The sequence below is a fragment of the Lutra lutra genome, chromosome 6 (genome assembly GCF_902655055.1).
Source record: "Lutra lutra chromosome 6, mLutLut1.2, whole genome shotgun sequence".
NCBI lineage: Eukaryota > Metazoa > Chordata > Mammalia > Carnivora > Mustelidae > Lutra > Lutra lutra.
This window is the reverse complement of record NC_062283.1, coordinates 138221120-138239354: the sequence shown is the minus strand read 5'-3', so window position 1 is coordinate 138239354 and position 18235 is coordinate 138221120. Positions and strand designations below refer to the sequence as shown.

General features: G+C 45.0%; 1 protein-coding gene across 2 annotated transcripts in view; it reads right to left on the bottom strand.

Annotated features, from left to right (window-relative positions):
- Positions 1–18235, bottom strand: part of MTHFD1L (methylenetetrahydrofolate dehydrogenase (NADP+ dependent) 1 like) — a 190611-nt gene that overhangs the window by 156411 nt on the left and 15965 nt on the right. For both annotated transcript variants that reach the window (XR_007128113.1, XM_047733489.1), the window contains exons 7-8: positions 17608–17744; positions 2714–2825 (exon numbers count right to left, since the gene is read on the bottom strand). Coding sequence is in view for 1 of the 2 variants with exons in the window: in XM_047733489.1 (XP_047589445.1) it covers positions 2714–2825; positions 17608–17744 (249 nt within the window). In the remaining variant the exon portion in view is untranslated. The remainder of the gene's footprint in view (positions 1–2713; positions 2826–17607; positions 17745–18235) is intronic.

Below are 18235 nucleotides of genomic sequence, written 5' to 3'. Positions count from 1 at the left end.
AAAAAATTGAAAAAGAAAAAAAAATTAAATTAACTGCAAGGCTAAAGAATCATGGGGAGAAATCCATGAGTTCCGTGCTTTGCTTTCTCCTCCTCTGGAATTCCGCTGCTCTCCTTGGTATTGAAACTGCACTCCTTGGTAGGTGAACTTGGTCCTGGCTGGGTTTCTTGTTGATCTTCTGGGGGAGGGCCTGTTGTAGTGATTCTCAAGCGTCTTTGCCCCAGGCGGAGTTGCACCGTCCTTACCCGGGGCGGGCTGAGTAATCCGCTCAGGTTTGCTTTCGGGGCTTTTGTTCCCTGAGCGCTTTCCATAGAGTTCCGGAAGGCGGGAATGAAGATGGCGGCCTCCCGGTGTCCGGCCCAGAGGAGCCGAGAGCCCGGGGCCCCACTCCTCAGTGCGCCCTCAGAGAACAGCGCCCAATGACTCCCGTCACCCTGCCTCCGGCCGCGCTCCGAGCTGACCGAGCCTGCGACCGGTTCAAGGTAACCCCGAGCTGAGAATCACTCCTCGGCTCTGTCTCTGTAGCCGGCTTCCCCGTTCTAATACCTGTGAGCTCTGCGACACTCAGACACCCCCCGATCCTTCTGTGACCCTGCGGGACCTGAGGCCACGCTGACCCCGCGTGGGCTTCACCCCGGTTAAGCCTCTGGAGCGATGTCCCTCAGCGGAACAGACTTTTAAAAGTCCCAATTTTGTGCTCCGTTGCTCCACGCTTGCCGGGAGCCGGCCCCGCCCCTCGCGGTCTATCTTCCCATCGCTTTGGAGTCACTTCTCCGCCAGTCCTACCTTGCAGATAGTGGTTGATTTTCTGTTTCTAGAGTTGCTGTTCTTCTTCTCTTTGATCTCCCATTGGATTTGTAGGTGTTTGCAATCTTTAGATAAGCTATCTAGCTGATCTCTCGCTACCTGAAGTAGTCTCAGCCTGCTACTTCTCTGCCATCTTGACTCAAAAAGCACATCCATCTTTTTAATCAGTAAAGCATTTCTCATCTTTGTCTTTGCCCTCTCAGCCCGATTTCTGAGTGCGAGAAAAGTTCAAAAAATGTCTTTGTATCTGCAAATAACTTAAAGCTGCTATCAGTCGGAGCACATTTCTGAGTCCCAGCTTATTCACTCACTCAACACTCAGTATTTTCTGAGCATGTACTATGTGACAGGTACTATTCTGGGCACAAGGTATTCAAAAATCAAGAAGACTACTAGTACTGAACCAGACACACTTCAGATAAACTAACTGTAGTCAGTCTACATACAGAATTGTTCCATCAAAATATAATGCCTTGATCTTTTTTGTTCCCCAGGAGGATCACTGCATTGAAATTGAATGTTTTTAGGAATACCTTTAAAAAACTAAATATCCTCAAAAGAACTGTATTAAAAATCAGGCAGTTTCACTAAAAAAATATATGTCACCTTCATATATTAAATCATAGGGCTCAAAGGGATTCCAAAAGCAGCCTCTCTCTCTCCAGCCAGGATTATGCCAAAACTGTCCTAAATATATAAACTCTAATTAAAAAGAAAAAAAAAAAGCAAGTAAATATAACAGCAAAGAAGCATTCATTTAAAAGAACATGAATTCATAACTGAATTCCTAATCTAAATGCTAAGCAGAGAAGCAAATCTGCATGCCCATAATTTATGGGTTAGGCATTTTTTTCAGGCGGGGAGAGAAAGTTATTTCCTGAAACGAGATATACTTCAAAGAAGTCATTTAGTGCAAGCCTTCTATTTGCTAAAAGGAACAATGAATCCTACATTCGCATTATACCTCTAATTGCTTCATTCATCTGTGCGCTCTCCATCCAAGAGCCAAGTACCCGAGCATTCTGGGAAATTCCTGAGTATCGTCCCTCCCATCTTCCAATCCACCCCACCTCCTGAAGCCCCAGAAGGTTTTTTAATCTTCTGGGGAGGGGAGGGGTGACATTTCCTAGTGGGGTGGGTCCATTATTTTCCTTTTTTGAAGAAACAGTTATGACATGAATTTCAGTAACATTGATAATATCACATTGTTTTCTTTTCCTTCTATCATATTCCAATGGAATTAAGTTCAGTGCATTTTTTTTTTTTTGTGGAAAAATGCAGAATAGTTATCTCAAGGTGAATGGGTCAAAGTTTTACATAAACACACACAATCGGATACTACTCTCTATTTCACTGCTCCTGTGGAGCCGTCTGGGTTTCGAGACCTAGAAACCCCCAGGTGGTCCTGGCAGACACGAAAGAGGGTCTCCACCCACTTTGGCTCAACCTCCAACCATCCCATCCCTTCCAGCAACTGTTTTCATCTGCTTTGACATGCTGAAGGTCACCTAAGATTTCTTTGGGAGAACAGATTCTGCTTCATTGTATGAGTCTGAAAACCACTATTTCTAGTGTACCTCACACATGGACAAATTACCTACTTCAGGTCATGAGTGACTGGACTGCTCAACGCTAGAGGCCAGCAGGGGCACGTCTGCATGTGGGAGCAGGGGGCAGCTACTGTGGTTGGCATCTTACCTTCTCTTTGCCCAAAAATATGGCTTCAACATGGGGTAACCCAAAAGGTAGGCCCATCCACATTCTGAGTTCCCTGTCCTGTGCACGGATGCTGACGACGAGCAACCCTTCAGGGACATCCTCTCTTCTGAATGTAAGGTTCACGTCTCATAACCATCTCGCCTCTTTTCATCAGCAGCCCAACACCAATTTTAAGACATTTACGCACCTGACAGGAAGTCATGGGAACAGTTGAGAACCGTTGTTCCTGGTTGTATCCAAGAAAGGGGAATCTCTTCTGGCTTGGGAGAGCCCAAGACCACAATATCAGCTTCATGAAGCTAGAAGGAAAAAGAGAAACACCGTGCTCGTTTTAATCTGTGACAGCAACATGTGAAGAATGAACTGTGTCACCTGATTTCGATAGCAGATGACAACCATTCTGAGGTTGGTGCCACACGGATGACGTGCACAGAATCACATCATGGATTTCCTAATGCAGCACATGTCAGCACAGGGACTGACTATTTTGGCCCAGAAAGGAAAGGAAAAGGGGCAAAGTTTCTTTAGGGCAGTCAGTGCAGCGCCTCCACTGTGGTCAGCATCACCATCCACGTGTCTTCACCACTAACTGCAGCATCGAGAAAAAGGATGAGGGACACCTGGGTGGCTCAGTGGGTTAAGCCTCTGCCTTCGGCTCAGGTCATGATCCCAGGGTCCTCGGTCGAGCCCCGCATGGGGCTCTCTGGTCAGCAGGGAGTCTGCTTCCCTCTCTCACTGCCTGCCTCTCTGCCTACTTGTTATCTCTGTCAAATAAAGAAATAAAATCTTAAAAAAAAAAAAAGAAAAAAGAAAAAGGATGGGACCACGAAAACTGCAGATAGAAGCAGGAGACTGAAAGGTATACGGGGTGGGTGGCATCTGGAGTCATGTGGCAGCTGAGAGGGGAAGACAGGGGTAGTTGCTGGGAATCCACAGGAAGATCTGGCCAGTTCGGGGGGCCTGCTGGCTTGTCCAACCACACAATCCAAATTAGGCCCACATGCAACTTTTACTGGATCTATGGGAGGCTTTTTTCAAGAGCTCAAGAAAAAAATCTCATTTTCCTGGAGGCTCTGTTTAGTCTCCTGTCAGACTGCTCGTTTTTGGTTTTTTCCTTTTTTTTTTTTTTTTTAAGAAAAACAAAAGAATGCAACTATTAGCACACAACACATTCATCACAACTGTCCTGTCCGATTTTGGTAACAGTGCTGGAGGAACATGTCTGGTAGGAAGGTGACATTTAGAAGAGACTGGCTCTGACCTCAACCAAAGAATGACTGCCTGTCCCAGTACTGTCCCCACTAAGCAACCAACAGTCACAAACTAGATCCATTTATGTGGAGGGCAAGAGGTCAAAGAGGAATATGGGACCCTGTGGGGGAAATAGCTATGACTGCACATGTCAACTATGTGGGCTGGTGCTACTGCACCCATTTCACAGACAAGGAAACTGAGGCTCAGAGAGTGTAAGTACCTCTCTGGGAATTCCTGTTTCCCCTGGGGAGCCAGTCATAGGACACTCCCCAGGGAAGAAAGAGACAGTGCCCACCCTCCACTCTCCCACACTGCTTTCCTTCTCCCATTGCTTTTTCCACAGACTTCGGCACCCTGTAACTGACCAGATTCTTTAGAACCAGACAGAGGAGGGGCAGACGAAACAGGAAAACCGCCCACAGCCATGACCACCACCCAACCGCCCCCTCAACGAACGTGCTCCAAGCGCCCTCATCCGTTCTTGGCTTGGACAGGCTCATGGCTGAAGAGCCTGGGGTAGCACCAGCTGAACAAGTCAGCCTAGGACTCTGCAGCACAGTCTGGACAAGAGGCTGCACCCACTAATGTCTCTCAGAAATCCTGGGGCGAGAGATGGCAGTGAGGGGAAGCAAATCCATGACGGTCCTCCCTGGTTTATGAAGACAAAAAAGCCAAGGTCTAGAACAGCTCCAAGTCCCCCGATAGAGGATGAACATGGCAACAATTTAAAAGGCATGTCTTAACAAAGAACCGATAAAGCCAACCTTTAAAGTTGCCATCCTGGGAACATGGATCAGTTTGATCACGCCAGCAGGGAAAAGGGAATTAACATTTGCTGGGTCCCACTAATGAGCCAAACAGTGCTCACTGCTTTTCCTTCTCGTACTTCATTAAGGCACAGGAAGAATATACTGAAATGGTGTCACAGTAAATCAACTGCATTGGTCACACTAAAAAGAAGAGAAGTCTTTTCTAAAACAACCATCATTTTTAAAAAAAAGAAGCAAAAAACAAAAACCCTGTGAGACCATAACACTATGAAACGGAATTCAGAAGATACTGGAAGATAACATCACCAGCATCCAAGTGTGGTTCACGTCATATGTTCTCCACAGACAGATCTGAAAAGCACCAAGATTTTTGGGTGATGTTTTATTTAGGGAGGGAAACTATTCTTAAGGAAAGAGGATTTTATTTTCATCTTTTAAAAAGATTTTATTTATTTATTTATTTGAGAGGGAGGGAGAGAGAGAGAGAGAGCGCGCATACACGAGCAGGGGGAGGGAGAAGCAAGCTTCCCACTGAGCAGGGAGACTGAGTGGGGCTCGATCCCAGGACCCTGAGATCATGACCTGAGCTGAAGGCAGACACTTAACCTACGAAGTCACCCAGGCACCCCAAGGAAAGAGGATTTTAAACATCTGAATAAAAACATGTATTTCTTCATGTACTGATCCCACTGCAGATACGCAACCACACTAAGCTCCAAAAGCAACTCCAACGTTTAACTCTTGTTGGAAATGCTCAGCAGGTAAGAAACACCATGTCGCTACATTTTCCCGCACAACAGCAGCAAAAACAACATGTTAAAACTTCTGTAAAGAGGAAGTTAGTATGTACAAGGCTGAAACATTCATTTTGGAAAAAGCCAAGGATCAGAGGTTCGCACAGGTCCCTGAAGAACACTTAGTTTCCTACATGTGGTGCCTTTGACACAACCTGTTCTTTTCATTACCTATAAATCTCAGGGAGCTCATTCCCACTCCTCAGCTCCATGTTTAAACACAACCCTGGAGTGGGCTGTGCTAAATGAGCAACGGGAAGATGACCGATCCCACAGAGAAAAGACGAAAATCTCTGCCATTAGCAGTGATCTCGCTGGAGATGCTAATTCCTTCTGGAGAGGAAAACTGCTAGATGCTTGAATCAATAAATCACTCACTGAGGAGCAAGGAAGATTTTAATGAGCTAAAATTCAAGAATGATCATCTTGCTGGCTGTTTCTACTTTCCTCCTCCCAAGTGGGAAAGAGCCCGGCCAAAGCCTGGCTTGAAACTCTACCTTGTAACAAAATATCTCTTTCTCTGTGGAGGCTTGGGTAGAAGCGGCTTACAGAGCCCCGCCCACTCCCCAGGCGGAGGACCAAATGTTAAAACAATAGTAAGACACAGAAATGCCCACGTTTAACATGGGGCATGTGGGAGCCACGTATAGTTTAGATATCATGAAAACTGTTTTTCTCTACGTCACTGATTTTTAAGAGCGGCGGCGGGGTGGGCAAGCACTGGAAAATGGATAGAGGGAGATGGAGGACAGATGTGATTTGCAAGGTCATTAAGGAACATCATGGTTTTGTATTCAGCAAAAAAAAAAAAAAGGATCTTAAAATTCAAATTACAGAAAGTATACCTCCCCACCCCTCTACCCCCGTGACTAGAAGATAATTTAACTTTCACTATCGTTTGAAAGGGCACATTGGGAATCTCAGGTATGATATACACCGAAAGCTGGGATGAATGAAAAACAAAACAAAACAAAAACCAAGGTTGAGATTTTTGATGAATCGTGATTCTGAGGATCTGAAGGAAAAACCCCCACCCACAGGATTTAAGAACAATCCTCCAGATTTGGGGGGGATGGGAGAGGAAAAGAAATGATTAAACATCACATGTCTACTCATTTTGGCCACAGAGACATCGGCATTCTTGATCGGTCCCCGCACACGAGCTGGGCAGCTGTCATGTACAGTAAGTACAGGGAGGGCTGTGGAGGGAAGGGTGCCTCGAACTTGTTCTTCCACTTTTTTTTTTTTTTTAAAGATTTATTTGATTCGAACCATTTAAAAAATTCTAGAATAAGCCAATTTGGCCATGACATATTATCCTTTTAACACATTCTCTGGGTTTGATTTTTCTAATATTTTGCTCTAATTTGTGTGTCTATTAAAAGAACTATTGTAATTTTCTCATTATATTTTTGAATCGGGGTTATGCTGGCCTCATAAAATGAGTTACGAATAAACGTTCTATCTCTATTCCTTGAAAAAAAAAATAAAGATTTGGTGTTGGGGGAGGGGACAGGCTGGGGGAGAGAATCTCAAGGGGGGGGGGACTCTGCGTGGAGCGTGGAGCCTGACGTGGGGCTCGATCCCACGACCCATGAGATCATGACCAGTGCTGAAACCAAGAGTCCGATGCTTAACAGACTGAGCCACCGAGGAGCCCCAGTTCTCCCATTTCCAATGAACTGGGACACACTGTCATTGTGTGAGACCAGTCAGGTGGCTTCCCAGATCGCCCTTCCGTGGCAGATTGCTCCCGGTGCTTTGCAGCAACGAGGACAGTCTGTGACGTCTTACGTGGCACAGAGGCTCCTTGACAATCTCACGGCAAAGTCCTGAAGAGTTAGGTTCCTCTTTTTTTAAGTTTTTAAATGGAACGTTACTTTTCTTTCTATAAAGGCCAAATTCCCCAATGTGCGGACCTTTTCTTGCTGACTGACAAGGAGATATCAGATGGGGCTACTTTGTTTGGTCGCCCTCATGCCACCAAACGTTGTTTTAGGAAGATTACTCTGGAAGCTGGACTGAGAAAGGGTTGGAGGGCGAAGGAGGGAAACGTGCAGTTGGAGGAGACACTTGGTGAGAAGCTGGATGCACAGGTTCCCAACACAGCATGGTCTGGGAGGAGGGAGGTGGGCTGGGACTCGTCAGCACACAGGTGGGGTTAGACTCAGAAACTTGGAGATCTGAAAGAAATGGATAGAATGGGAAGGAAAGGGGCCTTTAGTACATCCCTGGGAGTAATTCCGGGTGAGAGAAGAGGAGCAAACAGTGACGCTGGTGTGGCCCAGGAAGCAGGAAGCATGGTGTAGCCACACAGGTGCTGGGGAAAGGGCATGGGAGACAGGTCTGAATGACACCCAGTGGCCAAACAAACTAAAAGCAAAAGAAAATCCATTTTGGGCAATTAGGAATTCATCAATGACTGTCCTATAGACGTGGGCATTAGCGACTGTGCCTGGAAAATTTCTGCCATTTCGGTCAAATGTGTTCCCTGCAGATGCAGACTTCATTTAGGCCTTGAGTCTCATGAGCAGAGTTCCTGTTTGTTCACACATCATTTTAACTTAGGACATCTACCTTTTCATTTGAATTAACTGAACATCTACCAGAGGATTATGGCTTTGAACCTATGGATAAATAACCACATTTTACTGAAATATTAAGCATACTATCAAATAGAAACATTAAAATAACTATGTAAATACGCTAAAATAGAAACAGCAAACCATTTTTTTAGGTCTTTAAACTATTTTTTTATTAAATTTTTATTTTTTATTAACATAGAATGTATTATTAGCCCCAGGGGTACAGGTCTGTGAATTGCCAGATTTACACACTTCACAGCACTCACCATAGCACATACCCTCCCCCATGTCCATAAAACCATTCTCATTCAGATATCCTAATACTTTGGCAAGATAAGAGAATGACGATTTCGGCAGAAGGTAGTCCCCCACCCTCTTCCCCACACATTATGTGATCTCATCCTGGGAGAATTCTTTTTTTTTTCCCCACAAATTGGGCATGTGTCTTTCTTCCACTTCCCTCTGTGATCAGAATAGATCATTGGCTTTTATCTATTTATTTTTAAGATTTTCTTTATTTGATAGAGACAGAGAACAAGCAGGGGGAACAGCAGGCAGAGGGAGAGGGCGAAGCAGACTCCCCACTGAACAGGGAGCCTGACTCAGGGCTCAATCCCAGGACCCTGGGATCACGACCTGAGCCCAGGGCAGACGCTTAACCGACTGAGCCATCCAAGCGTCCAAATCATTGGCTTTTAAAATTAATACCTCTCTTGTGCTTATTTCATAAATCAGAATGACTCCAAGCCAAATGGACAGTTAGGGATTATGACTAGCACTTACCTACCAACATCTTTCCGCAAAGGATCATAAATGACCTTCCTTTTTCTACACGTTCCTAAGTTCACCTCTTACTTCGCCATCCGACATACTTAACCGCTCCGTAAAGGAGAAGAGTACCAAAGAGATGAGGCTGTGACAGAAAAGGCAGTCACTCCGTCTTTGAGTGCGCCTGCTGCTGACGTGGGTTCTAACATGCGAGGGAAGGTGAGCAGGACCTCACCTCTGGTCACGGATATACTCTGAATGATTCATCAAAAGTAATTCCCTTTCTCGGAACCCTCCTACACTGCTGGTGGGAATGCAAGCTGGTGCAACCACTCTGGAAAACAGCATGGAGGTTCCTCAAAATGTTGAAAATAGAACTACCCTATGACCCAGCAATTGCACTGCTGGGTATTTACCCTAAAGATACAAACGTAGTGATCCGAAGGGGCACGTGCACCCGAATGTTTATAGCAGCAATGTCTGCAATAGCCAAACTATGGAAAGAACCTAGATGTCCATCAACAGACGAATGGATAAAGAAGATGTGGTATATATACACAATGGAATACTATGCAGCCATCAAAAGAAATGAAATCTTGCCATTTGCAATGACGTGGATGGAACTAGAGGGTATCATGCTTAGCGAAATAAGTCAATCGAAGAAAGACAACTATCATATGATCTCCCTGATATGAGGGAGAGGAGATGCAACATGGGGGGTTAAGGGGGTAGGAGAAGAATAAATGTAACAAGATGGGATTGGGAGGGAGACAAACCATAAGTAACTCTTAATCTCACAAAACAAACTGAGGGTTGATGGGGGGAGGGGGGTGGTAGGGGGGGTGGGGTTATGGACATTGGGGAGGGTATGTGCTATGGTGAGTGCTGTGAAGTGTGTAAACCTGGTGATTCACAGACCTGTACCCCTGGGGATGAAAATATATGTTTATACAAAATAAAATTAAAAAAAAAAAAAAAAAAAGTAATTCCCTTTCTCACACTCTAGGGAGACGATGAAATTACAAAGGATGGTGAAGAGACACAGAGAGAGTCTGCGTGTGTGGTGAGAGACAATCCAGTATGACAAAGACTCAGAACCATGTGGCACTAAAAGGAAGAAATGTCCAGGCTGTGGTCCCCAAGATGGCCCTAGGCCAGCCAGGCCTCACAGAGGCAGGACAGCCCCGACGGCCTGCCTCCGCCGTGTCGAGCCCGGAACTGAAAAGCTACAGCCTGGTGGAGTTAATGAGAGGAGAGGCAGCTGTGTGAAATCTAACTTGGCCTTTCCTGACGCACTCGCCTTTCCCAGTTCTGAACCTTGGATCCCACATGGGCCCATCTGTGCATTCCTCTTCCTCCAGTCACCCTCCGGGCCTCGACCACCTCCTCTGTGGAGCAAAGAAGCTGTACTCTACGGAAGGGGCCTGAGCTGCCAGGGGAAGGATGCTTGCGGGGTGTTTCAAGGCCTTGGTTCAAGTGAAGTCTCTGCGGCTCCTCGCGGGTGATGCCATACTTCACGTGCACGTGTCGCGTCAATGAGACGACAGAGGAGAAAAGCTCGGAGGAGGAAATCTTTACCCCAACATAAGGGGCTTCAAAGTTGTGGCTTACGTTTAATAGCTATCCATTAAAGTATTCTAATTCTAACTCCTTAAATTACATTTTAATTCCTTAAACATCATTTATACTGGGGAAGAAGGGGTGAAAGGTGGAGCCAGGCTCTGCCGACAGGGATAACGCTAGGTGCGCTGGAAGGGACATCACGGGTCTGCTGGTCACAGGACACAGCTGGGAGCCCTTCTTTTGTACATACAGACCTTAAACTACGTACAGCTCACAAGGGTCCACCCTATGTGACTCCTGGAGCGCGTGCCCATCAGTTCCAATAGGTTCTCTCACAAATCCTCTTCTCACCACTACTAGATATAATTGGCCTGATTTGGGGACTTTTAAAAACGTCCCATTCACCTCCTTCTCTGGTGTTAGTAAGTGATGCAATGATCAGGGAGTGACAGGAGTGAAAAGAATGGGACGTGACATCTCAAAAGGCATTTTCAGTCCATGAACATGGAAAAATCCATCAGAGAATGCTCAGGGCCCTACGTGACTCAGGTCACTTAGTCACACATTACTGAATAACCTTGGTATTCGCTTGGTACAGGATCCCGTGGTGATCTGTGATCGGGGACAATCTCCTTGCCACCTGTAACTGGTGTGTGTGTGCGGGGGGAGAGGCTCCTGTCGAGGCACTGTCCTGCGAGCCCCCACAGGTGACCAGGGAGCCCCCACCACCCTCTCAATAGGGTGGACACCCTCCCAAGGCCTCAGGGAGGGAATGGCACTGAGTCTACTTCGGCCTCCTCTCTTAAAAGGTTGTCTGTGGGATGATAAACTGTTGGAATAAAACAAGAGTGAACTCAACTCAAGCTAATTATCATATGATCTCTCTGATGATGAGAGGCAGGGCCAAGGATTGTGGGGGACAGGGAAGGAAAAAATGAAACAAGATGGGACTGGGGAGGGAGACAAACCCTAAGAGACTCTTAATCTCACACAAAAAAACTGAGGGTTGCTGGGGTGGGGTGGGGTAGGGATGGGGTGGCTGGGTGATGGACATCAGGGGGGTATGTGCTATGGTGAGTGCTGTTAAGTGTATAAGCCTGATAATTCACAGACCTGTACCCTTGGAGCAAATAATACATTATATGTTAATAAAAATATGTATATATATATTTAAAAAAAAACAAAAATCCAGTCATGTAACTCACTAATCTCATTCAGTTTAAAAGCTAGAATTTTTTTCCCCCAATCTTTGGAAAAAAGATTATTCTTTTTTCAAGATTTCGTATGTACAATACAAGTCTATTTGGAAATGTCCAATTCACTTTCAAAAGCCTTCTATAAGCCATGCTCTGCAGTGAATTTAAACTGGAAATGACTTAGCGATCATTTAGCTTTTGTTCAAAAAATCCCGACCCCCTTTGATCCTTCAAATAAATAGGAAAGACTTGTATTTTTCCCTTCTTGTGTTAATACTAGTTCTGAGGGTCTCTGTGCTCAGGAGGAGGAGACATGAGATCCTCTGAGAAAAACAAAATAAAACGGTTCTCTTATTTCTGGGTTATTTCTTATGCACACAGCTGGGATGGACCCGATTTGTCACAGCTGGAAGCCACCTCACCCTGTCCTCCAGCTGTGTCTCACCACAGATTCCAGAAAGGCTCTCCCGTGAGCACTGTGAGTAACGGGTGTGCACGCAGGGCCCCAAGGAACCTGTCAGCCTCGCTTCCCTGGAGAGGGGTACCACTCCAACTCATAAATCCTAAACGCAGAACATTCTCTCGCCTCAAACTGCTTTTGGCATCAGGGTGAACTCCTCAGGGGGTGGCAGAGATAAGCCAGTTCTCATTGGGCGGTGGCTCTGTCCAGGCCCCGCACTGGGGAGACATTCCACTCCTGGGGTCCGGGATGCTGAGTGCGGGGCCTCTGTCCGGGTGATGGAAGGAGCCCTACCCAGAAACACCACGCCCAGAGCTTTTGCTTCCAGACATCCGACGCTCCTCCATCGCATGAAGCTGATATGGACAAGTACATTCTTCCCCTCCCCCGTGTATAAACATAACTTCTAGCAAAGCCCAGAAATGATGCTCAGAAACAAAGCAGGAAACTTAATTTCCAGTGACATACTCAGATGGGCATGAAACGGCAAAGCTGCAAATTACAGAAATCTACTCTACTGTCCACAAAACTCTGAAAAGGCAAATCTCAACCCTTCTTGCTCAGGCTCCATGGAGATGTTACGCGTAACCAGAATCCGCTTCAATCTCACTAACTCTATGTCACCATTCCTCCACACTGTAGGAAGGAACGCTATTCCTGTAAGAATTAATCAATAAACAGGGAACCCCTCCACCAGACATAACTTGAAGTAGAGTGGCTTCTGAGGAACACAGAACTTGCAGGACGGAAGAGGTCCACAGCGGTGGAGCAAAGGCTCTCTGTTGCATTACTTCAAGTTGGTAGTTGGTAATACCGGTGAAGAAGCGGGGTGGGTGTAAAGGCCAAAACTGGGCACCCACTCTCTCCCACTCTCTTCGTCTTGCTTTGGTTTCATCCCTCCCACCTCAAGACGGAACAAGACCCTCCCGCAGTGACTCTCTCCTTCTGCCTGCCGTACACTGGAAACACGTCTACTGGGCTTCCAGCGAGGGACCTGGGTCCCACTACTTTACTAGCTTATCTCCTTACGATTTCATTGACCCACTGACTCTTCCACAGGCCGAAGCTGGCCAATGTCTTTCCTGACTCACCATTAACAGCAGCCAAGCTGTTAATGTGGACGTTCGCAGGGGCCAAGTTCTGTGTGAAGCCAACTTGCGCCACTGAACCCCACAGCAGCCCTGTGCGGCGGGCAGTGTTAGGACCCCCTTCCACACCTGAAGAGACAAGGTTCAGAAAAGCTAAGTGACAGGGAAGGCTTGAACCCGGAGCTGTCACCAAAGCCTACATCCCACTGCTTACCAAGAACACAAATGTGTCTGACTCCAAACCCTCCAAGGTAGTTCTCGCTGGCGGTCGCCTGTAGGCCATCTCAGACTTGAGAGGCTGTGTGTCGTGTGGAAGGTGGTAGGCAGGACTCCAGTGTTACATGGTCACCCACCTCCTGACCCCCAGACCTCTCAGGATGGAACCCCCCAACCAGATGGCCAACGGGGGTAGCTTGCTCTGTATCAGGTACAAGGAAGCCTACAAGACGCGCCCCCAAAGATGACTTCCCTCAGCCAACAGCTATAACCCTTTGCTTCTCCTTTTTCCCCCCGACACTTACCACTGCAGTAAGGAGAATCGAAATGTACTACGATCTTACACTGTACTATTTGTTGTTGATGAAACGAGAAAACAAAACTCCCAAGCTGTTGTTAAACTTACCCACTCGCTGTTTTTCACAGGACAGGTCTGCTGAGGGTGCGGCCAGCAAGGGTGGACACACACCCCGACGCGGGCAGGTGCCCCAGGATGCCAACCCCGTGCCCAGGTGACCCACCACCACGGTCGCCTGCAGAGGTCTGTGGTCTCGGTTCTTGGAAACCAGGCCCAGCAATGGCCCGTGTTTCAGAAATAAAATCCAGGAAGAGTGGAAAGTCAAATGTCAGGCAGAAGCATGGAGGCACGTCCTCGGGGAGGTACGTGGCTCATGAACTGTGAGCCGCTGGCATGAAAAACGGAAAGAACAAGGCTTTGTCTTGAGGTGCAAGAGGCAGTAGGTAGACCGGGGAGAAGGGGGCCAGAGGCCAGATAAATTTCAAAGACCAGCATGAGGAGCCCTGAACCATCCTGTCCATATTTTTGGCTACAGAGACGAAGCAGTGGAGAAAGGTCACAGTCTCTAAGATTCATGGTGGGGCCATTCTACGTACCCGGGAAACAATATGTGTGCAACAGCTCTTCAACAGAACCTTCCCGGATGTCTGAAAACAGGAAAGTTACCCAATTTCTAGATTCTCTCGAGAGTAGAGCCGCTGGTCGTTCTCAAAGTCAGGACGAGATTTATCCCAAAGAAGAGTCAAGGTGATTTATTTCCATCATAAAAAAGTACTTTGAAAGATGCCTTTGTTTTACCAAAATACAGATACAACCGGCAAAGTTATCTGCGACAGCTGTGAAAACATTCAGTTGCCAGTGAAGGTATTTTTCTCTTTTCCACCACAGCTGTTCAGTCCAGAGCAGGGCGTGTTTTCTTCTTCCACTAACCTTCCAAAATCAAAAATTCTCGGCTCTGAATTGGGAGTCCCTGAATTTTCTTGCATAGGTTGCCCCCATGTGGTGACCACTCAAAAGGCACAGAGGTTTTGAGCTTAGCTGGGCGACCACGTTTCTGAGCTGCCTTCACAGGAGAAAGAGCTGCATGTATTAGACCCACCTGCGACTCAGGTATCACTTCTCGGTCGAGACACTTGCCTCCCCGGGGCAGGACTGCAACTTCTCACTTCTGTTCTCATGGGGCAACATAAGGAACGTGTATTTTTCGATGTTGTTCTGCAGTTACTTTACTGTCCTTAACACACTTTTAATTTAACTTCACTTTGCTTGAAATGTGTAAAAATTCATGGCCATTTTTTTGAAATTAAAAACCTTATTAACTGTTCCAGCCATGAAAATGTAAACAGATGATAGAATGCACCTGGACACCCAGCCCACTGCCCAGAAAAAAGGCACGGCCAACACCAGTGAGTCTCCTTTCCACCTACATCCACATCCTTGTCCTGGTAAATGGTTTCCTGATTGGGTTCAAGGACCAGACATTTCTTTATCTTGTTAGTTTATATATGTAGCCCTAAAGCATAGATATATATGGCACTGTTTTTAGACTTTAAATGGTGTCACATGCAATGAACCCTTTTGCAAATGCTTTTTTTCAGCAAGTGCTATATTAAAAAATTCTTTCACGTTGATATTTGCAGCTCAAGATCTCTTCAATATTGTCTTGTTTTTGCCCTTCTACCTCTGTGTAAATTTTATTTTATTACTATTTAAAGATTTTATTTGTTTTTTTGACCGAAAGAGAGAGAGGAACACAAGCAGGGGGAGTGGGGGAGGGAGAAGCAGTCTCCCTGCTGAGCAGGAAGCCCGATGCGGGGCTCAATCCCAAAGTCTTGGGGTCATGACCTGAGCTAAAGGCAGATGCTTAACTGAGCTACCCAGGTACCCCCTCTGTTAAATTTTAGAATCAGCTTGTCAAACTCACCAAAAACAATAATCAGTCAGGACTCTGACTCAAATTTATAGATTAATTTGGGCAGAATCAGTATCTTTAAGATATTGCGTTCTCCTTTTTTTTTTCTTTCACAAGGCCAAATCTCTCTATTACAAAGCCACCAACATGCTACCATGTCCGCTTCTCTGAATATTGAGTCCTCTTGTTTTTTTTTTTTTTTTTTAAAGATTTTATTTATTTATTTGACAGAGATCACAAGTAAGCAGAAAGGCAGGCAGAGAGAGAGGGGAAAGCAGGATTCCTGCTGAGCAGAGAGCCCGACGCGGGGCTCGATCCCAGGACCCTGAGACCATGACCTGAGCTGAAGGCAGAGGCTTAACCCACTGAGCCACCCAGGCGCCCCAATATTGAGTCCTCTTATCCATGAACATGGTATCTCTATTTTGGAGTCTTCTTAATGACCTTCATCAAAATTATATAATTTCTTTCAAAAGATCAGAAATAACTTCTGTTAAATATATCCTAAGTACCTTATATTCTCATTGCTATTATAAACTCTAATTTAAGAATCAATTTTAAAAAACTGATAAAAAAAATTATAGGAAGAGTAAATGAAACAAGATGGGATTGGGAGGGAGACAAACCATAAGTGACTCTTAATCTCACAAAACAAACTGAGGGTTGATGGGGGGAGGGGGGTTGGGAGAGGGCGGCTGGGATTATGGACATTGGGGAGGGTATGTGCTATGGTGAGTGCTGTGAAGTGTGTAAATCTGGCGATTCACAGACCTGTACCCCTGGGGATAAAAATATATGTTTATAAAAAGTAAAATTTAAAAAAAAAAAATTATAGGGATCCCAGGAGGCACAGCTGGTTAAACTCAAGTCTATTTCCATGTTGTGAGATCGAGCCCTGAGTCAGGCTCTGTAACTCAGCGCAGAGTCTGTTTAAAACAGGATTTTCTTTCCTACATCCTATACTACTCACGTGCTTGCACTCTCTCTCTCTCAAATAAATAAATCTTTGAAAAAAAATTACTCTTTTAACTATGGGTGTAGTGTTTAGAAATGCATATATCCAAGAACCCGAGTGAACTCATATTCATTCTCATATTTTTTTAAGATTCTTTTGAGTTTTTTATGTAGGTAAAGCTATCATCTAGGATTGATGACAGTGTGGTGTCTTCCTTTCCAAACATTATAAATTCTCCCTTTCTCACATTACAGCACTGTCTAGTAATTCCCATGCAGAGCTGATTAGGACTACTGATAACAGGCACCCTTATATCTTTCCAAATTTTAAAAGAAATGTTTCTAATATTTCATTATTTAATGAGATACTTGCTCTAACTTTTTATAGATATTTACTGGGTTAAGGAATTCCTTTAATTTCCTAGATAAGGTTTTTTAGGGAAAAAATCATAAAGGATTTTATCAAATGACTTCTGTATCTATGATAGTGACAGCATAGTTTTTTATCTGACAATGTGGTGAACTATGTCAGTAAATCTTAATGGATTTTTCTGATATTAAACCACACTGGCAATCCTATGATAACCCCAACCTGGTGCTGGATTTGGTTGGAATGAGCCCGTAATTGTCCTTGAGCATCCTGTCCTCTTGTTTGGGCACTCACAAAATGGGTTAGAAAGTGTTCTTTTCCATTCCTTGGAGGAAAGATTATGACATGTTCTGATGGTGGTAGAACTCCTTTAGTTTGCATGTCTGGTGGGTAGACTGATCCAATGTCTTAAATGTATGTCAGTCTAATCAATTGTACTTAAATCCATTTTGTAAGTTACATTTAGAAGTTTTCATTTCATACAGATTTTCAAATTTACCAGTTTACTAAAATTGTTCATAGCCTCTTTTTTTTGAAAATAATTTTTGTTCTGCAGTTATGTCCCTTTGTTCATTCCTAACACTGCTGGTATTCTCTTTTTGTTTTGATTATTTTGGCTAGTGGTCTTTCCATTTTATTAGACTCTTCCAAGAACCGACTTTTGGCTTAGTTGATCATCTCTGACATAAACTTGCTATTTCATTAATATCTGCTCTTTACTGTTTCCATCCTTTGAGATTTTCTGCTGTTCTTCCTCTCACTTATGTTCAATGCTTAGCCTATACATTTCTAGTCCTTTTCCTTTTCTAATATAAGCACTTAAAACTCTATTTCCCACATGAAAGACGCTTACCTTGCTTTGAAGCTGAGGCGTGTTCCACTGGGAGCTCATGGTCATGGACCCTCTTCTCTGAAACAGGCATTGCAGGGCAGCTTCCAAAGACCCATGGGCTCCTATTACCAAGATCTTCTTTCCATCTAAGTTGACACCTATCCACCATGGAAATTCAGTATCATGATCAAAATTTCAGAGCCTTTCTCCCCTGTAGCTTTAGCGTAAGGACAAAGAACATTTTAAAATTTGGCCCTCTGAGCCAAGTTAGAGCCCACAATGGATACCATGACTTAACTCTTTCTTTGTGAATGTTATGGCTGAGTTACTGAGAATCATCATCCCAATCATTCGCATGATGGAAAAACAGCATCTCAGCTTAACGGCTAATGTTGTAAAGGTATATATGAAAAGCTAATCTTCTAATGGAACTCTGGTGTATATTTTGGAGGAATTTTTTCACTGAAGTACAGTTGACACGTAATGTTACATTAGTTTCAGGCGTGCAATGCAGCAATTCAACGAGACTGTATGTCACGCTATGCTCACCATAAGCAGAGCTGCCATCTGTCACCATATGCTATTCCAATACCATGACTATATTCCCTATGCTGTACACCTTTAATTCCTGTGACTTACTCATTCCATA